General features: G+C 45.8%; 1 protein-coding gene across 3 annotated transcripts in view; it reads left to right on the forward strand.

Moving 5' to 3' along the window:
- The window catches only part of GUCY1A1 (guanylate cyclase 1 soluble subunit alpha 1), a 64,925-nt gene that overhangs the window by 37,063 nt on the left and 8,076 nt on the right, over positions 1 to 19,786 (forward strand). For all 3 annotated transcript variants that reach the window (XM_082391334.1, XM_082391335.1, XM_082391333.1), the window contains 5 exons: positions 5,473 to 5,534; positions 8,982 to 9,040; positions 10,343 to 11,052; positions 12,571 to 13,056; positions 16,568 to 16,711. In XM_082391334.1, the coding sequence (XP_082247460.1) occupies positions 5,473 to 5,534; positions 8,982 to 9,040; positions 10,343 to 11,052; positions 12,571 to 13,056; positions 16,568 to 16,711 (1,461 nt within the window). The remainder of the gene's footprint in view (positions 1 to 5,472; positions 5,535 to 8,981; positions 9,041 to 10,342; positions 11,053 to 12,570; positions 13,057 to 16,567; positions 16,712 to 19,786) is intronic.

Genomic DNA, 19,786 nt, shown 5'->3' on the forward strand with positions numbered 1-19,786 from the left:
AGTGTTCACGGTTTTATATAAATTCGCATCAACTGGGAGACCGGGGATTGATGTGATCAAGCTCCAGCTCTCGTCATCCACGGGTGATTTTTAATTGACTCCACACCAGCCCTGTGCCTGTGTGAAGCACTGAAGAACCACAGACTGGTGACTTTTAGGAGTGGAAGGGACGTCAGAGATAAACTTGTTTCACTCCCGAGAAGGACTAGAGAGGCTAAGTGACTTGACCAAAGTCACACAGCTTTGGAAGGATAGAGCAATTACTGCTGTCAACAATCTGGACTCGAGTGACAAAGAAGAGACTTGAACTGAAGCTTGAAGGATGGATAAATCAGAATTAGCAGGAAGTTGAGGGGACTTACGTCAAATATAAAGAAACACAGTAGCACTTTGGTTCGCGGCCTCTGAGATGGAAATATTTCATTATTCTCGCCCTGCTCCCGTCACTCGCAGCCGGCTTTGGCTGGGGTGAGGGACGTAGCCCTTCGCAGGCGGGGGGTTGGCATTACAGTCTGGGAAGCGGTTGGTACTCTCATTTCCAGACAGAGGAAAGATGCACAGGGATGGACAGATGGTGAGGACGGACGGCTGGAGACCTTCCATGCTTTCCCTGGGTCTTGTCATTACCATGGTGGCTTCATTATTCTGTTTGATAAATTTTGAGTTCCTACAGTAGAAGTCATGCACATGTTGGAACCTCTTTTAAAAACATTCTGAACACCAAACATATATGTTCCTGTTTTCCTTTTCTTTATTTAGAAGGGTCTGTGTTGTTTGTTCGTGAGCTCACAGGAATAATCATCAAGGTTTGACTGCGCTGTCATGTAGCAGGGAAGGCGAGGATGTAGGCCTTCCAAGAGGCAGGAGGTGACCCTTGGCATCAAGGACCAGGACTCTTTTCCCACAACTGAGGCCATTTTCATTAAAACAGGGAACGTCCCAGGGCCGTGTAGTAAACAACCTAGATTACTTCATCCCCTGTCCGAACATCTACGTGTCTTTGATTAAGTAGGACTTTTTTTTAACCGATTGTTTTTAAGTGGACAGATTTAATGCTTAGCCTACTGTTCAATTTCAGTTCTATCAGTTACCCAAAGGAAGAGACTCCAAATAGTATTTGATGGCACCCTAGTTCTTGCTTTCGATAATCAGATTTAACTCCCCAATTATGTTTTATGGGGTGACAAGTATATCCTTAGCAGATTTAGAGTGGGAGATGGCTTTCCAGAGTTGTGGAATCGTAGGTTACAGAAGTCTTTTTGCTCATCTAATGCAAACTTTTCATTAGTTTGAAGAAATTGACACATAAAAGGCCACTTGCTTTAAGTAAAAGATAACTGAGGAGACGGAATGTTCTCTGCACCTCATTCGTAATCTGTTGCTCTTTCTGTTACATTGTTAGCTGATTCTTCTTGAATATTCTCCCCAGTAATCCTATAAGCTCCTCAGGCAGAATGTCTTTAAAGAAATTATGATATGGTATTAGCCACAGTTGTAGCAAATCAGAACCCACTTCCTGAATTGAATCAATTGAGTCAGACATGCTTATATAAAGGATATCATCCCAAATCCAAGACCTTGTGAGATTAAGAGGGTCTGAGGGGACTCCTGAAATCTCTAAATGTGCTGCAAAATATTGGGTTGCAAGAAGCAAAAAGAGAAGCAGTTTTACAGCATCCTTATGCGGGAAATATCCTTGGTCTAGAAAATCATTAAAAACTGTAGAAAACACTCCATCCCAGCTCCTGCCATACTTAAAACCTTTCAATGACTTTTCATTGCTCTAACATAAAAATAAACTTTCTTAATATAGCCTCCAGGCCAAAAAAAAAAAAAAAGCTGTAGAAAAGTTAAAAATCAACTGAAATAGCAACATATCCATAAACCAGACCAGTGAAATTCCATTCAGAGTGTTCCCAACAATATTGCATCAAACAGCAGTTGTACCTGAAGTATTGATATACGAGTATCCTCTAGGGCTGTCCTGCAGTGATTGATTCCGTGTCATGAGGCCTGGGGTCTCAGGAAAGTTGAGGCCTTCTCGTGGATTTCTTGTGAACTGCGTCATCTCAGGGTCTAGGCTCAGGCTGTATTGTAGAAGCCCTAGCACCAAGGTAGGAAACTATGCACCAGCAGCCTTTACCAATGCATGTTTTGTCTGAAAAGCTTGTTGGTTTTGTTTTGTCTTGTTCTGAATTTATAACAATTTTCCAGAGGTGCAATGGTGGGTGATGAAAGTAGACAGAAAAGCCTGGTAAGCCGCAATATCACCAGCTTATGCTACTACAGCTTGGCTAGGACTTTGGAACTTTCTTCTTTAGAAAAACAAATTCTTTTTTTTTTTTTTTTTAATTTTATTGAAGTACAGTTGATTTACAATGTTGTGTTAGTTTCAGGTGACAGCATAGTGATTCAGTCATCCATATGCATGTATCCATTCTTCTTCAGATTCTTTTCCCGTATAGGTCATTACGGAGCATTGAGTAGAGTTCCCTGTGCTGTACAGCAGGTCCTAAGTTCTGATTCAACATGGAAAGTCAGGAAGACACCTGTTCCACAAACCCCAGCAATGAGAGAGGGACCATTTCTCCTTTCTTACAATGGCAGCATATATGCTAGGAGGAAAGGACTAGAAAAAGAAGTTCCTGGTGGCAGTGGGAAGGAAATGAAAGACCAGGAAGAATACAGACTGGCAAGGATAAAACCATGTACCTGGTGTTTTAACCGAAAGGTCAAGAGGAGAGAGAAGGCTGGTGTCTCAAGTAGCGCTCGGGGCGAGGAAGGAAAAAGTCTTTGGTGCCAGAACTGGATGGATTCTCTTTTCTCATTGCTCATCCAAAGTTCCTGGTCAGAGCAGCAATTCATATATAAACAAATGTAATCAAATTATTTTAAATTGGAAACAATCTAAATCCATTTTTGAACAAGCGGAAAGAGTAACACCTCTGTACTGGCTTATATCTCCTCACTGATAGAAATGTTATAGACCAAGCCTTCAAGACTGAACAGCTGATGGGGTGCGGGGATGATGGCCATTCATTCATTCATTCATCCCATCACTGTGTAGCGAGCATCTCCTGTGGCCAGGTACTATCTAGGTGCTGGACATGCAGTAGTGAGCAAAACAGGTATTCCCTGCCCTTTTGGAGTCTCTATTCTAGTGGAGAAGACAGAAAATGAGAAACAAATGTCAGGTAGCAAATGCTTGAAAGACAGGCTCGTGCAGAGGCAGTGACCCTCATTGCACTGCTGACGCCTCTTCCCGTATGAATAGGTTTTATGGAAAGATGGATGGGGTTGAGCTGAAACTGGCAGTCTCATATACAGCTGATAAGAGTGCCAACTGCTACAAACTTTTATGAAATTAATTTGGAGAGAGCTACTGAAAATTAAAAATCCACAGACTTTGAGGATTTCACTGAAAAAACTATAGCTTATGGACATAAAAAGCAGTATATGAGAGGGAAAAAAAGGCCCTTGAGAAACTGAAGATTCTTGAGCACCCCCGGCTGATCTGCCTCGTTTACGGTCTTGGGTTTAATGTTCCCTTGCTCCTTCCCCGAGTCGAGGACTCTGAGGAACAGGCCCGCATTTCTCTTCCTGAACCCGTTCCCCACCTGCCAGGTATCTGGCCCTTGGTCGGAATCTGCCCACTGTTCCAGCCTTCTTTCCTCCTGAGGCAGATGTGTGCTCTCTCTCCTTACTGGAACTGTCAGAAAAATGGTTCTACGTGGTAAATCTAAGTTCTCCTTTATTTCTTTTCAGCACTTGCATTTTCTTTCAAGAAATTTCACATTTCTTTTCTAAGCTCTATATGCTCTTTAAAAACCAAAAGTTTTGGGGCTTCCCTGGTGGCGCAGTGGTTAAGAATCTGCGTGCCAATGCAGGGGACACGGGTTCGAGCCCTGGCCTGGGAAGATCCCACATTCCGCGGAGCAACTAAGCCTGTGCGCCACAACTACTGAGCCTGCGCTCTAGAGCCCGTGAGCCACAACTACTGAGACTGCGTGTCACAACTACTGAGCCTGCGCTCTAGAGCCCGTGAGCCACAACTTCTGTGCCTGCGTGTCACAACTACTGAGCCTGCGCTCTAGAGCCCGTGAGCCACAACTTCTGAGCCCGTGCGTCACAACTACTGAGCCTGCGCTCTAGAGCCCGTGAGCCACAACTTCTGAGCCCGTGCGTCACAACTACTGAGCCTGCGCTCTAGAGCCCGTGAGCCACAACTACTGAGCCCGCATGTCACAACTACTGAAGCCCGGGCACCTAGAGCCCGTGCTCCGCAACAAGAGAAGCTACCGCAATGAGAAGCCCGCGCACCGCAATGAAGAGTAGCCCCCACTCGCCGCAACTAGAGAACGCCCGCATGCAGCAACGAAGACCCAACGCAGCCAAAAATGAATAAATAAATTTTTAAAAAACACCAAAATTTATTTTCATAACTCGTTTCATTAAAACAGAAGCTTGGTCTATTTTGCTTAACTTTACTGTCTCACTTGACCAGTGGAAATTCCAAGAGAAATATAAATAGTTCTCAAGGAAAAAGGAATTTCACAACTTGGGATATAGCCAGAGAATTCTCCACTGTCCTCTGGGTAAACTACACACAGAACTGGTGGCTATACACACATAGATACATATGACTTTTTTACGGAATGCAAAGAAATTACCAGTGCTTTACGTCCACTTATCAACAAGCTGTTAAGAGAGATTAATAGTATTGAAACCAGTGTTTAAAACCATGCAGGCTTATGTACAACTATTTTGCAATCTAGGAAGCTTCATGAGATACCCAGAAATCAATAGAAGAGAAGAACACTGCAAGTATTTGGTGAAGATTATTCGTTCAAAGAAAGGAAATGAGTGCAAGTTCGGGGAAATCCGAGATTTGTTTCGATCAGTGATCAACTGACCTTGGTGACATACTGGATTTAAGGGATAAAAGAAAGGGGAGAGACGCACTCGGGAGTTTTCTAGAGCAGGACACGTAAACCGTACATGAGACAGAGATGTGGCTTTGTGGGGAGGGTGGCGGTCACTGGGGTGGCTGTGGGGCTGTGGAAGGAGTGGGAGTCTCTTGGTTTGAATGCCCCTGAGACTGAAGTCCTGGCCACACACCCAAGGGGTTTCCGGTCCCCGAGGAAGGGGTGCCCGCGACTCCTCCCCAGAGGCTTGACTTCACCAAGCCAGGCCTCCCGTTTGATACCAGCTCAGTGGCCGTCAGTGAGCCGCCCACCGAGGGCAAAGCCCACATCCAGACGCAAGTGAGTCTGAGAGCTTTGCTTCTGCCCAAGAGTGAAAAGCCCATAGAGAATCTATCCCCTTTTCCACAGTGTCAATTCACTACACTTATTAAAGTAACTGCTTCTGCTTCTTCATAAGGAGCTTTCAGCCCCAATTTTCTGTAAAGTATGTATCTTCAAGAATATGATTGTTTAAGGGAATGTTTAAAACTTTTCCTTCAATTTTCAGTTTGAGCGGCTGAACCTTGCCCTTCAGAGAACACTGGCAAAACACAAAATAAAGGAAAGCAGGTAAGTTGAATCATTTAGTTGCATGAATCTCCTGTTGCAATCGCTGACACAGCTACTAATAGCCAACACTGAGTGACGTATGCATGTGTTCTGAATCATTTTGGTATGCCGGGAACGGGGCTAAACGTTTTAGCTACCACTCATATGAAAGCAAGTGTATTCATTTTTCACATTTTATATATCACTAAGCTCAGGTTCCTGTAAAATATCTGGGATCGTATAGCTGTTTAGGCAAAGGCAGAACTGAGTTTCAAGCCTGGGTTTTTCAGAGCCCATGATTTTAAGCATGTTGCCCTGTGCTGTTGCTTTTAATAAGCTCCCAGAAGGCCTGTTCTTTCCTAGCAGGGGATAGCTTCTGAAATGTTTTACAGAGGTAAGGCATGGGTCAGAGCAGAGTCCTCGCTTGAAGAACACAGCCGAGAGGCTGGGGCCTGCCTGGCCCTCCCCCATAGCCTCGACCACAGGTTAAGCTTTCCGCTCCTGCGTCAGGAGGACGGGAAAGGATACAGGAGCCGGAGGAGGGCCACTCAGGGGTCTGGGGCAGCTGGGGCAGTCCTCAGGGAGGTGTTTCGGCATTTTCCTAACTGGTTCGGCTATACTGGTGTGCGAATACCACTTCCGTTTATACTTTGTTCTTCTACTCTGTCTTTGAAATTTTCTTTAAGAAAGCTTTCTGTAGCGGTTTCATATATAAGGTAATTTTTTTTAAAAAAAAACAACCTGACTTTTAGAGTTCATTTTAAAAATACATCTCAGCTCATTTACTGCCGGTGGATAACTTGATTTGGCCTTGTTTTGGTTTTCCTGAAATCAAAGGATTATTTCATGTGCAAATAATACAATAAACACTTGAGTTCAAATTTTCAGAACTGAGCTTGGAAGTTTTGCAATCCAGTATCATTGTCGGGAATATTTGATAAGTTCATTCATCTGTCTGCTGCTCAGGAGTGGATAATCTGCTCTGTGGATTATCTGGGCTGAATTTCCCTTGCTGACTAACTGGGCCCAGACTGTAGGCAGCAGGCAAAGCCAAGAAGGGGTCAGAGACAGGTCCAAAAGAGAGAGTGTGAATCTGTGTGTCTGACAGAAGCTGTGTTTACAGAGTGATATGGAAAGCATTCCAGAACGCCTCTGACCTTAATTCTCAGTCAGGCTGATAAGATAGCCAACAAGTCCTGTAGCTGGGCTACTGTGTCTGTCTGCCTAGGGCTTTGGCAGACAGTTTACTCAGAATTTATTCTCAGGGCCCTGTGTCCTGAAATGTGCCTAAGCTAGATGCAGATATTCAGTTAGGATGTGTTCCCAGAGATGTATCTCTTTAAAAAAAAATTCTCAAAACTTAAAAAAATTATTTTATTTGGAAATTTTAAAAAATCTTTTACCCCTTCCCTGACTTCTTAAAGAGTTGATCACACTTTTAAATTGTCCTAATCACTATTCCACTGTTGAAATAGGATGAAGGACCTTTTTTCTTCTGAGACTGCCTGCTGATATGCTAAATGGCTTCTCTCTGCTTTCTTTCTTTAGTTCTTTGGGACACTGGGCCTTCCTCCCCATCTTTCTGGCAGGTCAGCTGCTGTTTCTACCGCAGTCAGTTTGCTGCCTGCTGAGGGTACCTTAACTGCCCCGTCCGCCACCTTTGTTAAGTGAATGAGTTTTAGTACAGCCGTTACGATACCTCTTTGGGTTGGTTGCACAGAGAGCTTTTGGTTTGTTTCTTTTTCTAGGACCTTTTGATCACATCACAGCATCATGTGTGAACTTGTGGCTGGTTATGTGTGTCTCTGTGTACAACATATGCACATTTGCTGGTGTCCATGCAGGCTTACACCTTCTCGTTTTTTAATTTTTTTTGAGGGTAAAGGGAGGGAGCTTATTTTGTTTTTTGGGTTTTTTTAAAATAAATTTATTTATTTATTTATTTTTGGCTGCGTTGGGTCTTCGTTTCTGCGCTTGGACTTTCTCTAGTTGCGGCGAGCGGGGGCTGCTCTTCGTTGCGGTGCGCAGGCTTCTCATTGCAGTGGCTTCTCTTGTTGTGGAGCACGGGCTCAAGGTGCACCGGCTTCAGTAGCTGTGGCGCGCGGGCTCAGTAGTTGTGGCTCGCGGGCTCTAGAGCGCAGGCTCAGTAGTTGTGGCGCACGGGCTTAGTTGCTCCGTGGCAGGTGGGATCTTTCCGGACCAGGGCTCGAACCCGCGTGCCCTGCATTGGCAGGTGGATTCTTAACCACTGCGCCACCGGGGAAGTCCCAGGGAGCTTATTCTGAATCGCACTCTGTGTTGTTTGGATGAGCTAAGCTTTGCTGGGAGTTAGCAGAAGAGGTCTCTGAGCAGTTTTCCTCTCATTCTTTACAAAAAAAAAACACAGAAGCTGCTTAAGGGAGAGGAAGGAGCAAATCTAAAGACTGAAAACATAACATAATATGTAACAAAGGGTTGGGGGGGTCTCTAGATTCAAACCAGATGTAATTCAAATTATTTAGATAAGAACATATAGAAATATATATTTCTAGTAACCTAGTATTTTAAATAATTATAAGCAGTATACCTTTATGCAATCAAGTAGCCAACAGAGCAATTTTCCTTCTCAAAATTGTTTCCTTTTGAAACTTCTCTACATGTATCATGCTGTACTGAAATCTGTTTAACATGTTAAATTCATGCCTATTTCCTCTTGGCTTGTCTAATGGCAAGCTGAACAAGTAGAACTTGGGTGTCTTTTAATACACTTCAGTAGTTTGGCAAATTTGGTCATAATCTGTCATCACTATCAGAAATCATCAATTAGGCAAACATGAATCAACAAGCTGTCCAGTTGAAATTACAAAAACCTTCTATCAGTCAAAATGTATGCTATTATATTATCAACTTCTGTGCTACATAAAGCAGTGCAGAAATTGAATAAGGAATAGATTTCTTTAGTTACTAATTTTTATGTAAGATCAAGGATAAAAGTTTAATGTGATGATGTCTGAGAGTTAAATATATAGAACCAAAAACTCAAAAGCAGGATGTACTATGTATTTGCTTTAGAAAATAATTAAGAACTTACTTAAAAGTGAAATCCCTCAGCACAGAGATTTTTCTTCTTGGTTGGGTTATCAGAAAACCCCATGCTGATTTACTATCATCTTTTCCTGGCCATTTCATACCACTGGTTTTCTGCCAGTACAGCCTCTATACTATTAGCCAATGTGAAGTTAGCTTCAAAGGTAAATATACTTTATAAGAAATGATGAAACACTCTAAATCAGGTATATTTGGGGGTTTTCCAACATTGTTTTGGGTTTGTACATGTCACTGCTCCTTTCCTGTAAACTTGACAGTCAAGATTTGCCTCTACAGAAAAGGTAATTTAAATTATTTTCCGTCATCATTTCTGTATGTTATAATCTGAAATTTTAGCATTCACTTGTCAGTTTATAATTTAAGATATTGAAATAATTTCAGGAAATCTTTGGAAAGAGAAGACTTTGAAAAAATAATGGCAGACCAAGCGATTGCAGCAGGTAATAGAATTAAGTATATGCAATTAGGAAATAATTATACTTGTAGAACTAATGTTTTACATGTAAACAAAGATTTTCTATTCCTAGAAAATATTTACCTGGAGAACTAGTATTTTCTTTAAAATATTCATATTTATTGGTCAGTAGCTTCCAGCGTGAAATGTTAAATATCATGTTTTGTGTTAACACAAAGAATAACTCTTTTTCGTACAATATGTCTTTGTTTGACCTCAAGTATTTCCTCTTCTTACAATGTTTATTTGCTGAGAAGTAGATAAAGCTGCGTGGGAGGCTGACTCATAGGCATTCACATGCTTTGGTCTTGAACTTTAAGTGCTCCTCATTTATGCATGAAAAATTCTACTCAGCAAAGTAAAAGAAGTAATTTTTGTAAAGGTTGGAAGCAATCGTGGGAAGAAAGGTGAGCAGTGCTCTCATATTAATACCTAGTTTGGAGGAAACAAGCAGATGAGTGACTTTGTCATACTGTCCTTTTCAAAGTTTGAGTACACGGACCAACAGGTTAGATGTTTCTCAAAGTACAAGATATGAAGAACTTGATGATGATGACGATGACGATGGCTGACTTGTACTGAGCCCCTCCTCTGGGTCAGGCGCGATCCTAACGTGCCCGCCAACCCTGCCACGGCAGTGCTGTGGACAGGACACTGGGGTTCCCTAAGTCACAGATGAGAAGAATGTGGTACACAGAGTGTAAAGAACAAAGGACATTAGAGGGAGAAGCTGTGGAAAGTAGATAATATATTCCAAACACCTATTCAGTCAGGTAACATCAAACAAGAATGCTATTTTACTCGGAAAAAAATTACTTCATATCATCTCTAAGGAAAAATGACAAAATTGAGTTTCACCACCAGTGATTTAAATTAATTCCTGTATCTGATGCTTATACTCCAAGGGGGCCGGGACCCCTTCACCAACACGTACCACTGTTTCCATGGTTAACAAGATGGGAGAGCTTTTTCTGAAATGGACTTGATCCTGTGATTCCAATTGCTCTTTTATAGTTAAGTTTCAGGGAGGTACAAAGTCATATATTATACTCAGTTGATCATTCTTTTGTAATTAACTGACTTGGGATTCATATTAGGAGTTATCCAAATTTTAGAAACTAATTTATGTAGATAATTTAAACATGGGTAGTTAATTTTGGTTGGAAATCTTATTAGCAGATATAAAGCAAACTAACTCGTCAGACAGAACAATATTAAAAATAGTCACAGCACACCTCAGCTAAGATGGCGCATTTGATACGGCAGAAAATGTATTATGTGCTTTCAGGAGTCCCAGTGGAGATCATCAGAGAATCTCTCGGTGAGGAGCTTTTTAAAATATGCTATGAAGAAGATGAATACATCCTAGGTGTGGTCGGAGGAACCCTGAAAGACTTTTTAAATAGCTTCAGCACCCTTCTGAGACAAAGCAGCCACTGCCAGGAAGCAGAAAAGAAGGGCAGGTTTGAGGACGCGTCCATCCTATGCCTGGACAAAGATCCCGATTTCTTAAATGTTTACTACTTCTTCCCCAAGAGGATCACTTCCCTGATTCTCCCCGGCATCGTTAAGGCAGCTGCTCGCATCTTGTATGAGACCGAAGTGGAGGTGTCCTCGACGCCCCCCTGCTTCCACCAGCACTGCAGCGAGTTCATGGACCAGCCCTGCCTGCTCTACTCCGTCCACGTCAAGACCCCCCGACCGTCCCCACCCCCGGGGAAGCCCCCGTCCTCGCTGGTGATCCCCGCCTCGCTCTTCTGCAAGACCTTCCCCTTCCATTTCATGCTGGACAGAGACATGACCATCCTGCAGCTGGGCGACGGCGTCAGGAGGCTGATGAGCCGGAGAGACGTGCAAGGGAGGCCTCATTTCGACGAGTACTTCGAGATTCTCACCCCCAAAACCAGCCAGACGTTCAGCGGAATCATGACCATGCTGAACATGCAGTTTGTGGTCCGCGTGAGGAGGTGGGACAACGCCGTGAAGAAAGCTTCCAGGGTAAGAAGAACGTTACACTCTTGTGAATGTGCAATCCATTGTTACACATTTAAAGACTAGCATTAAAAAAGGTTAAAATATACGCATTACTTGAGACGTTTTAATACAGCATTTCTGTTCAAGACAATTCTAAAATACTTTGAAGGCTGGAATAAATTTAAGACAAGATTCTTTCTGCATTCATTTGCTTGCTTACTTAAGCCATCACTGCACAGATATTTGTTGAATGCAGTCTACCTTATACAATCTTTATGGAGTATTTTATAACTGAATTAGAAAAATATTGATGTAAAAGTATGGTTTCAGTCATCATGAAATAGCTGACTTAATTTGGAATGATAAGAGGAATTCTACAACAAAGAAACAAAAACTTGTTTCTTACAGGAGGCAACTAAATGGATTTTTTCAATATTTAATACACATGGAAAAAAATCAATAACTTGTTTGATTAACGGTTAGAGAATGTGGGGGGAAAACGTTCTGCTCTCATCTCATAATAGAGAACCATGGTAATGATTTAGAAAAGTGTTTGGGAAATCACAGCCGATAGTACAAGTGAGCTCAAAGAAAGGCTTATGACGCATCTAACTTCTGGACACACGTAAACCAGCAGACATGCTGTCTCTCCCCCCAGATGAAAACAGCTTTATTACTTTTTATCATAAAAGTAGTATAGCTGAGTGTTTAAAAAATAGGTAATACTTAAAGATGTTCATTGCAAAATCAAAAACATTAATTATACACATTTTTGTTTAAAACAAAATATACTATTTACAACTTTTTTTTAAATCACTAAACGATATCTGTGGGCCTCCTGCCATGTCATTAGATACCTGTCTATGTCACTTTTTCAAAGGCTGTGTCTTATCCCATCGTGTGGTTTTCCGTTTAACCGTTCACTATTGAAGGACACCTGGGCTGCCTTCTTCCGCTTTGCTGCCGTGAACACACATGTACACGTTTGTCTCATTCACACAAGTAATCCTGTCATCCAGGACAAACACATGAAGCCCCCCTCGCTCAGGGCTCCTTGTGCCATCCTTTCTGCCGCTGTCCACAGAATGTAGTAGCAGAAGCCTCAGCATGCCACATAGTGAGAAAGCCTTGAAGCAAGAATTTTGGGCTCTGTTGATTGAAAATCAAGATTTCTGTGTAGCCTGTAGTCCAGTATAGTCTCCAAATGTCTGCATGCATTTTAGAATTCATAGTAAATTGCAACGATAAGAAAGCATATTGTGTTTGTTGACAAGTGGAAAAACATCAAGTCTAAAAGTAAAAGGAGGGACTTCCCTGGCGGTCCAGGGGTTAGGACTCCACGCTTCCACTGCAGGGGGCGCAGGTTCGATCCCTGGTCGGGGCACTGAGATCCTGCAAGCCACACGGTCCAGCCACACACACAAAAAAGCCAAAACACAAAAACCAAAGGGATTATCACTGTACCCACCTCCTCACCTTTTGTCTCAAAAAGGTGTTGGGAACTTGAGTAAGCCACAGCGGCTGGCGCCCCTCTCTACGCAGGTGATGGACCTCAAAGGCCAGATGATCTACATGGTGGAGTCCAGCGCCGTCCTGTTCCTGGGCTCGCCCTGCGTGGACAGGCTGGAGGACTTCACGGGCCGCGGGCTCTACCTCTCGGACATCCCCATCCACAACGCGCTGCGCGACGTGGTCCTGATCGGAGAGCAGGCCAGGGCGCAGGACGGCCTGAAGAAGCGGCTGGGCAAGCTCAAGGCCACGCTGGAGCAGGCCCACCAGGCCCTGGAGGAGGAGAAGCGGAAGACGGTGGACCTCCTGTGCTCCATCTTCCCCTGCGAGGTGGCGCAGCAGCTGTGGCAGGGCCGGGCCGTGCAGGCCAAGCGGTTCGGCGACGTCACCATGCTCTTCTCGGACATCGTGGGCTTCACGGCCATCTGCGCCCGCTGCTCGCCGCTGCAGGTCATCACCATGCTCAACGCGCTCTACACCCGCTTCGACCGGCAGTGCGGGGAGCTGGACGTCTACAAGGTAGGGGCCGAGCGGGGCGCGGGGTGGGGTCGGGCGGGGTGGGGGCGGGGCCAGGCGGGGCCGGGCGGGGTGGGGGTGGGGCGGGGGCGGGGCCGGGAGGGGCGGGCGCGGGGTGGGGTCGGGCGCGGGGTGGGGTCGGGCGGGGTGGGGTCGGGCGGGGCGGGGCGCGGGGTGGGGTCGGGCGGGGTGGGGGTGGGGCGGGGGCGGGGCCGGGAGGGGCGGGCGCGGGGTGGGGTCGGGCGGGGTGGGGTCGGGCGGGGCGGGGCGCGGGGTCGGGCGGGGTGGGGTCGGGCGGGGCGGGGCGCGGGGTGGGGTGGGGGCCCACGCCCCGAAGCACGCGGCGTGCTCGGCCGTGCGTGCGTCCTCCGGCCCGAAACGGCTCCGAATCCGCGCGTTCAGAAAGGACGAGCTTGCCCCAAAGGACAGGCACAGAGCGCAGGGAGGACAGAGCGAGGGGCAGGCCGTCGGACCCTCAGAAAGGGGAAGTTGAAAAGACGGTGAGCCTGAGCCTCGACGGTGAGACCCGAGATGCACCGTCAGGGTGAGACGTTTCAAGGTCAGCCTAGCACAGGGAGGACGTATCCTCTCTCTCTGCAGAAGGAAAGAAGCACGAGGACTGCACGAATTGTCTGCGAACGGATTCGTTCAGTACAGGGTAACGGGGTCCTTTTCACAGCCAGGGCGCAGAAACCCAAGTCAGCGGCTTACGGGGTGACTGTACCCAGGCCAAGGGCAGAAGGAGGCCTGTCTTCAAGTCTCCTTTTCTGCCTTATTGCCTTTGTGAGCAGAGAAAGTTAAATAACCTTTCTCGTTTCTGAAACAGAGAATATAATACCCACCCACAGAGTTTATATGCATGAATCACATGCATCATGTCCCGTAATCTTCTACAAAGATTACGGTAAAAAAAATAATCTGTCATTCGTCAGCCAGCAGGGTTTACTGAGGGCCTGCAGAGCACCACCATTCTAGGCTCTGAGGAGGCACAGAGATGGTCCCTGAAACGTAATAAACTATTTTTTAAATGTAACTTTTGTTAATAAGAGAACCAAGGAAGACATTTTGTGTTCAGCTTATTTCTTTAGGAGTAAAACATATTTTCTTGCTGATTTAAAGTGTTTTACGTTGTTCTAAATACCGGCATAAGGAATAAAGCATGCTTCTCATTTATGTGGCTTGAATCATCTTTTAATTTGCCACGTAAAAATCTGGCATTTCAGAGCTTAATGCAACATGAAAATAAATAAATGATTAAAGAGGAAACAAAAATTATTTCTGGGACTCTGTAAGCCCCTCCTTTGTTCCAATCTAGATGCTCGAAGTAAAACTTTCCTTCTAAAAAATTTCTAACAGGAAATTCCAGACAGAGCTATGATTCCCTTAGGAAAAAAGAGGTCCATGTATAATTACAGATAAAATAATTGGCTTCACTTAGGTTAAGCCTGATGGCCTCTTGTGGAATTCACTGTATTTATTTGTAGACAGTTTAGGTCTTGAGAATATCTCCTCTCGGAACCGGGAGGAGGTCTCCCTGTCTTCTGCAAACTGCTGTGACCGCTCGCAGTAGCCGCCCGCTGCTGCACGGCTCGTCCTGGTGCAACTTTAAAGTACGGGCCGTTCCTCCCGAGCGTTCAGAATCTTGCTGCCCACGATGAGCAGGCGGGCGCAGAGACCCCCGGGGGCCCAGCTGCAGCCCCAGCCGGAGAGCCTGCATCCCCGTTTCACCTGCTCTCCATGCCGGCTCTGCGTGAAAGCACCTGGAGATGCTGTGACTAAACGGGGGAGGGTCCTCACCTCGGAATAACCTTAAGATACAGAGGGTGTTAATCGGGGGCTGACCTGTGCCCGTGGTGGCTTCCAAGGAACAGTCAGGCTTGTTCACTCCAGGACCCGACTGGACCAGGACTTCATTCAGTTACATCTCCTTTCTGTCTTTCAACCTCTTGGCCGTTTTCTGCTTATCGGAGGGAGTATTTGTCTGTTGTTTCAGCACATCCTTACTGGTCCTCCAGCGTGGGAGGGGGTGCAGTCCCTGTGACACTGGGGACGCGATACCACTCCCACCTCCGCAGGGGCTGCAGCAGCGCAGAGGACAGCACCCAACACCCAGTAGGGGCGAGGGTGCCCTTCGCCTGCTTAGTGACACTTCCTGAGCCCTGTGACAGGTTAGCCGTTAGCCTGAGCGCCTCTCTGCCTGTGGTGCTGAGGAGAGGCTCTCGGGACGCCCGGCCGCCGGGCTGTGTCCTTGGTGAGCAGCCTGGGCCCCAGTGATGGGGGAGTTGACGAGACAGACTCCGAGAGCTTGCGTCCCACTGGGAGAAACGCCGGCACACACAGGCGTAAGTGCACAGCGCCCCCGTTGGTGAGCTCTCCTGGTAGGAAACGGAGCAGGTACGGGGCCGTGGGCGGGATCGGCCTTCCTCGCCAGGTGGGTGTCAGCAGGGCCCGAGGAGACCAGGGACACGCCAGGTGGCCACCTGCAGGAGGACTGTTCCAGACCGAGGAGTAGCAAGTGTTTGGTATGTCTGAGGGGAAACAGGTGGCCGCTGGCTTGGAACACAGTGAGCAAGAGGGAGAATTCGGAGATAGATCGGGGGCAGCGGAAAGGCAGGGCAAGAACTTGGGGGGCACGTTAAGGGCCCCGGCATTTATTCTGCATGAAATAGTGAGTCACTGAAGTTTGTCCCCCTTCTCTTTCTCCTCTCTCGTCTCCGTCGCCCTAGATTGGAAGCTCTGGATCAGAACAGTGATATGATCTGATAAGTCACAATTAATATTTAGAGGAGAAAAATGTACCTAGTACAAATTGGTGGCTTATTTGTGGATTTAAAGTAACCATTAGCTTTCTGTACTCAGGATCACAGACAGATAAAAATCACTCGTAGCAACAGCAATCATGACAATGATAATAATATACATGAAATTTACAGAAGAGCCTGATTTCCAATAGCTTTCCAATCACCAGTGTCTCTGCCTCTGGGCTTGACGTCTTGGTTTCTACACTTTGTGATTAATATTCATAAGGACAGTTTAGCGTTGCTATGACAACCCCAAATGTCCTTTTGAAAAGCTAAAATGACAGTTTTAACCTGGCACATCCTTATTAAATTCATAGGGCCTTGATTCAGTAGTGACTTTGTTTAGAACGCTGTATTTTATGCTGAGAGGGTATAAAATCACCCAGTATCTTAAACAGTTTAGTATAAACCCAAAGTACGTCATTTGCTTCTACAAAGCCCTTTTACGTGGTGGGGAAAGAAGGAGGTGAGCCGGTGGCGATCCTGGGAGTAGAAGCCCCTCCCGACATCGGGTTCACAGCACGGCACTGCCGCTCACCTTGTGCGTTTCCTGGAAAGGAAAGCCTTTTCCAAGGGTCTGTGATTTGCTCTGATGTTCCGTTGGCCCTGAGCGCCGAGGTGTCTGCCGCGTGATTCTGAGTTTCTGCTCTATGATACGCACTGTGCTGCTTCCTCAGCTTCCGTTTGTAACGTGGAAAATCCGTTGTGCGTAGGTGGAGACCATCGGCGATGCATACTGTGTGGCCGGGGGCTTGCACAAAGAGAGCGACACGCACGCCGTTCGGGTCGCACTGATGGCCCTGAAGATGATGGAGCTCTCGGATGAAGTGGTGTCTCCCCACGGAGAGCCCATCAAGGTGAGGCGGACCACGTACTGGCCGGGAGAGGTCAGGACAGTAAATGCTGATTAGTTAGCTCCCAACAGAATGGGGCATCCTTCAGGGTTTAGTGGCAGAGAGCAAATCTCCAGCTTGCTTGACTACGCGGTGTTAAGTGGCTTACAGATCACTCAGAGACCAAAGACGCCATCCGTGGCTTGAGCTTTGAAAAAATGGTACCCAAACCCGCACTTCAGAACCATGGCTTCCTCTGTGACCTGGAAGCTGGTTCCAGAACCACACAGCCACAGCCAGGCAGGGGACCACTGCGCTCGGAAAGCAGCTGTGTCCACTGCTGGCTGCGGAAGAACGTTGCAGCTACTGTAATTGCATCAGCAACGTGGAGATACTGCATCACGACTCGTCCAAAATGAACGACCGGCAACTGGGCTCCCTGCTGAGCAGGGGAGGGAGAACACAAAGGCTTCCCCAGCCGTGCTCACAACGGGAGTGCAGGCAGAAAGGCAGGCTTCCAGAGCTCATGCAAGGGCTTCTGATTCACCACACCTAAGTACATCTAGCGCCTTCAAGGGACTTTGGAAAACGGAATGTTTAGTTTTTTGAGCCCTGCAGGGGAGGAATTACACGAGCATGAAGTGGGCTACTAATCCACCAATATTTTCCAGGACACATAAAATTCCAAAATTTCTAGATGAGCCAGATCCCAGAATAATAATGTCTTATAGCAGATGAGAAAATAAAATTAACATGCTCATAAGCATTGATTTAATAGATAAAACATGAGTGGAATATCCTTATTTGTCCCACTTGAAGTGAATCTGCCATTTAATTTTTATAGAACAGTCCTCAGTTGATGACCTTCAGAAATGGGCCTTTGAAGTAATATGGAATCCTATGTGGCATGATATAAAATATATAGAGAAGGAGGAAAAAAATTGGAAGCTTAGCCAGGGCTCTCTCCACTGTTAATAGAAGCCGTGTGTGTAAGCCTTCACAACTATCTTCTAAGTCAACTGTCTTCCCAGTTATATACCGATGTGTGACACACTTCCCTAAAATTAGTGGCGTAAAACCACAGAGCTTTGATTCTGCACTGATTCTGTGCTTCGGAATTTGGATGAGGCGAAGCAGGAATGCCTTGTCATTTCTCACAGTATCTGGCACCTCAGCTGGGAATCCTCAGCGGCTGAGGGCGTGTAGGGTAGCTGGGATTACACCACTTGAACCAGAGCACCGATTCCAAGATGCCGCGTCACTCCCCTGCCTGGTTGCTTGGCTGGGGCTGGCGGAGGGCGGGGCCCAGCTGGGACTGTCAGCCCAGGTGCTCACCTGTCGTGCTCCGGCGGGGCAGCCTCAGGGCCGTCCCGCTTCTTACATCGGGGCCACGTCCCGGTGAACAGGTCTGCATCCACTGCCTGGCCTTTATGCCCTGGCCTGAGGAGATACACCGTGACACGTCCATTTTGTCCTACTGGTCACAGCAACCCTAAGCCTGCCCACAGGGGAGAAGACTGAGACCCCAGGTTTCAACAGGAAGAGCGCGAAATAATTTTCAACTGTGCTTTAAAAGCTTCACAGTATCTGACTTTCCCAGATGCTTAATTTCTATAATTTTTTAGAAGAGAATTGTGTGTTTTGGGGGGTTTTTTTTTGTAGTTGTTTTGTCTTTTTTTGGTGAGGAAACTCATAGCATCAAAGTAAATGCTTAAAATATCCAGGTTAATAATAAAACCAGTGATCTCCACATAAATGGATTTTGTAATTACGATGTGTATGTTTGGGGCAGGGGGGTTAGTGGTATGATTTTTGATATTTGTAGAAATACACTTTTAGAGTTTTGCAATTGCAAGAATTATTTATAGCTAGTTTCAAAGATAATTACCTGGGTGATAATAGTTTAGCTTTACTGACCTGTAAAGTCAGATGTGAAACTACCTTTTTCTTTGTATTGACCTACAGTCCTAGGAAATATCTGACAGCCTTAGGGGCTACTCATGAAATATCACAGACGCAGAAGTGCAGAATAGTCTTAGTAGACAGAGAAGCACTAATGTGTATCACAGGGAGCAGATTGTGACTTAAACATCATCTTATTTAAAATCTTTATAACAACATTATGAAAAGGCATCCACAATTCACTGCTGAACAAGAGTAGTCGAGTCTCTCACGGATGCGGATTTGGAGTCATGTGTTTCTTACCCTCCTGCCCCACGGCATGGAATCACAGAGAAAGAATAGGAAATATTTCCTTTTTTTCTTTTCAAACTCTATGTTTTCTCCAACGTGTCACATGTACAAACCATCTACGCACTTATTCCTACCGACCTCCTCACCGACGTCCACCCACTGAGGCTTGGAAGACAGTGGGTGGACACCATCTCGTGATGCAGACCAGGGCCAGGCTGAGTCGGGAGGTGCAGAGTGAGCTCGGACACAGGCTCTGGGAACCTCCCTCCCCACCCCAGAACCCGTGTGCAGAGGGGCTACATCAAACGTGGCCCCAAAGGGGAGACCCCCGCAGGTTCCCACTGGGGGCGCGATGGGACTGTTAAACTTGGGACCATTTTCGTGCTTGTAAATTTGAAAAGTTCCCCGATAAGGAAGCTTTGGGGTTGAGAGTGAGATTCAGGGCTGGGGGAGGGGAGTTGGGGGGCAGGGGAGGAAGCAAAGAGACACTGGCTTTGTCTGCGTTGTTTGGATGTTTACGAGGAGGACGCATTTCCGTATTAATTATGCAATAGAAACAGTAAAACGCCATGATAAACTTTTCGTATTAAAAGCTAGAATGACTAGGTACAAAGAGAGAAACTGATTTAACCAGAAGAGTGCCCAAAGACAGTAAAAACTTCTAAAATTCTGCCTGATATTTATAAGCAGAAGATAGCCTTTTGTCACCTTATTTTATGTGTTTACATTGTTCATTGTCATAGTGTTTACGTATAGAACCATATTCTCCTAAGGAAGAAAAAGCCAGATGTAATAGACATTTATGTTTTTCTGCTTAAAGTAAAACTCGGATGAAGAAGGAACTTTAAAAATAATCCAACCCTGCATTTTTTAGGTGAGGAAAGAGTACAAGGGAAATTTGGAGAT

This window comes from Balaenoptera borealis, assembly GCF_965194805.1.
Source record: "Balaenoptera borealis genome assembly, chromosome: 4".
NCBI lineage: Eukaryota > Metazoa > Chordata > Mammalia > Artiodactyla > Balaenopteridae > Balaenoptera > Balaenoptera borealis.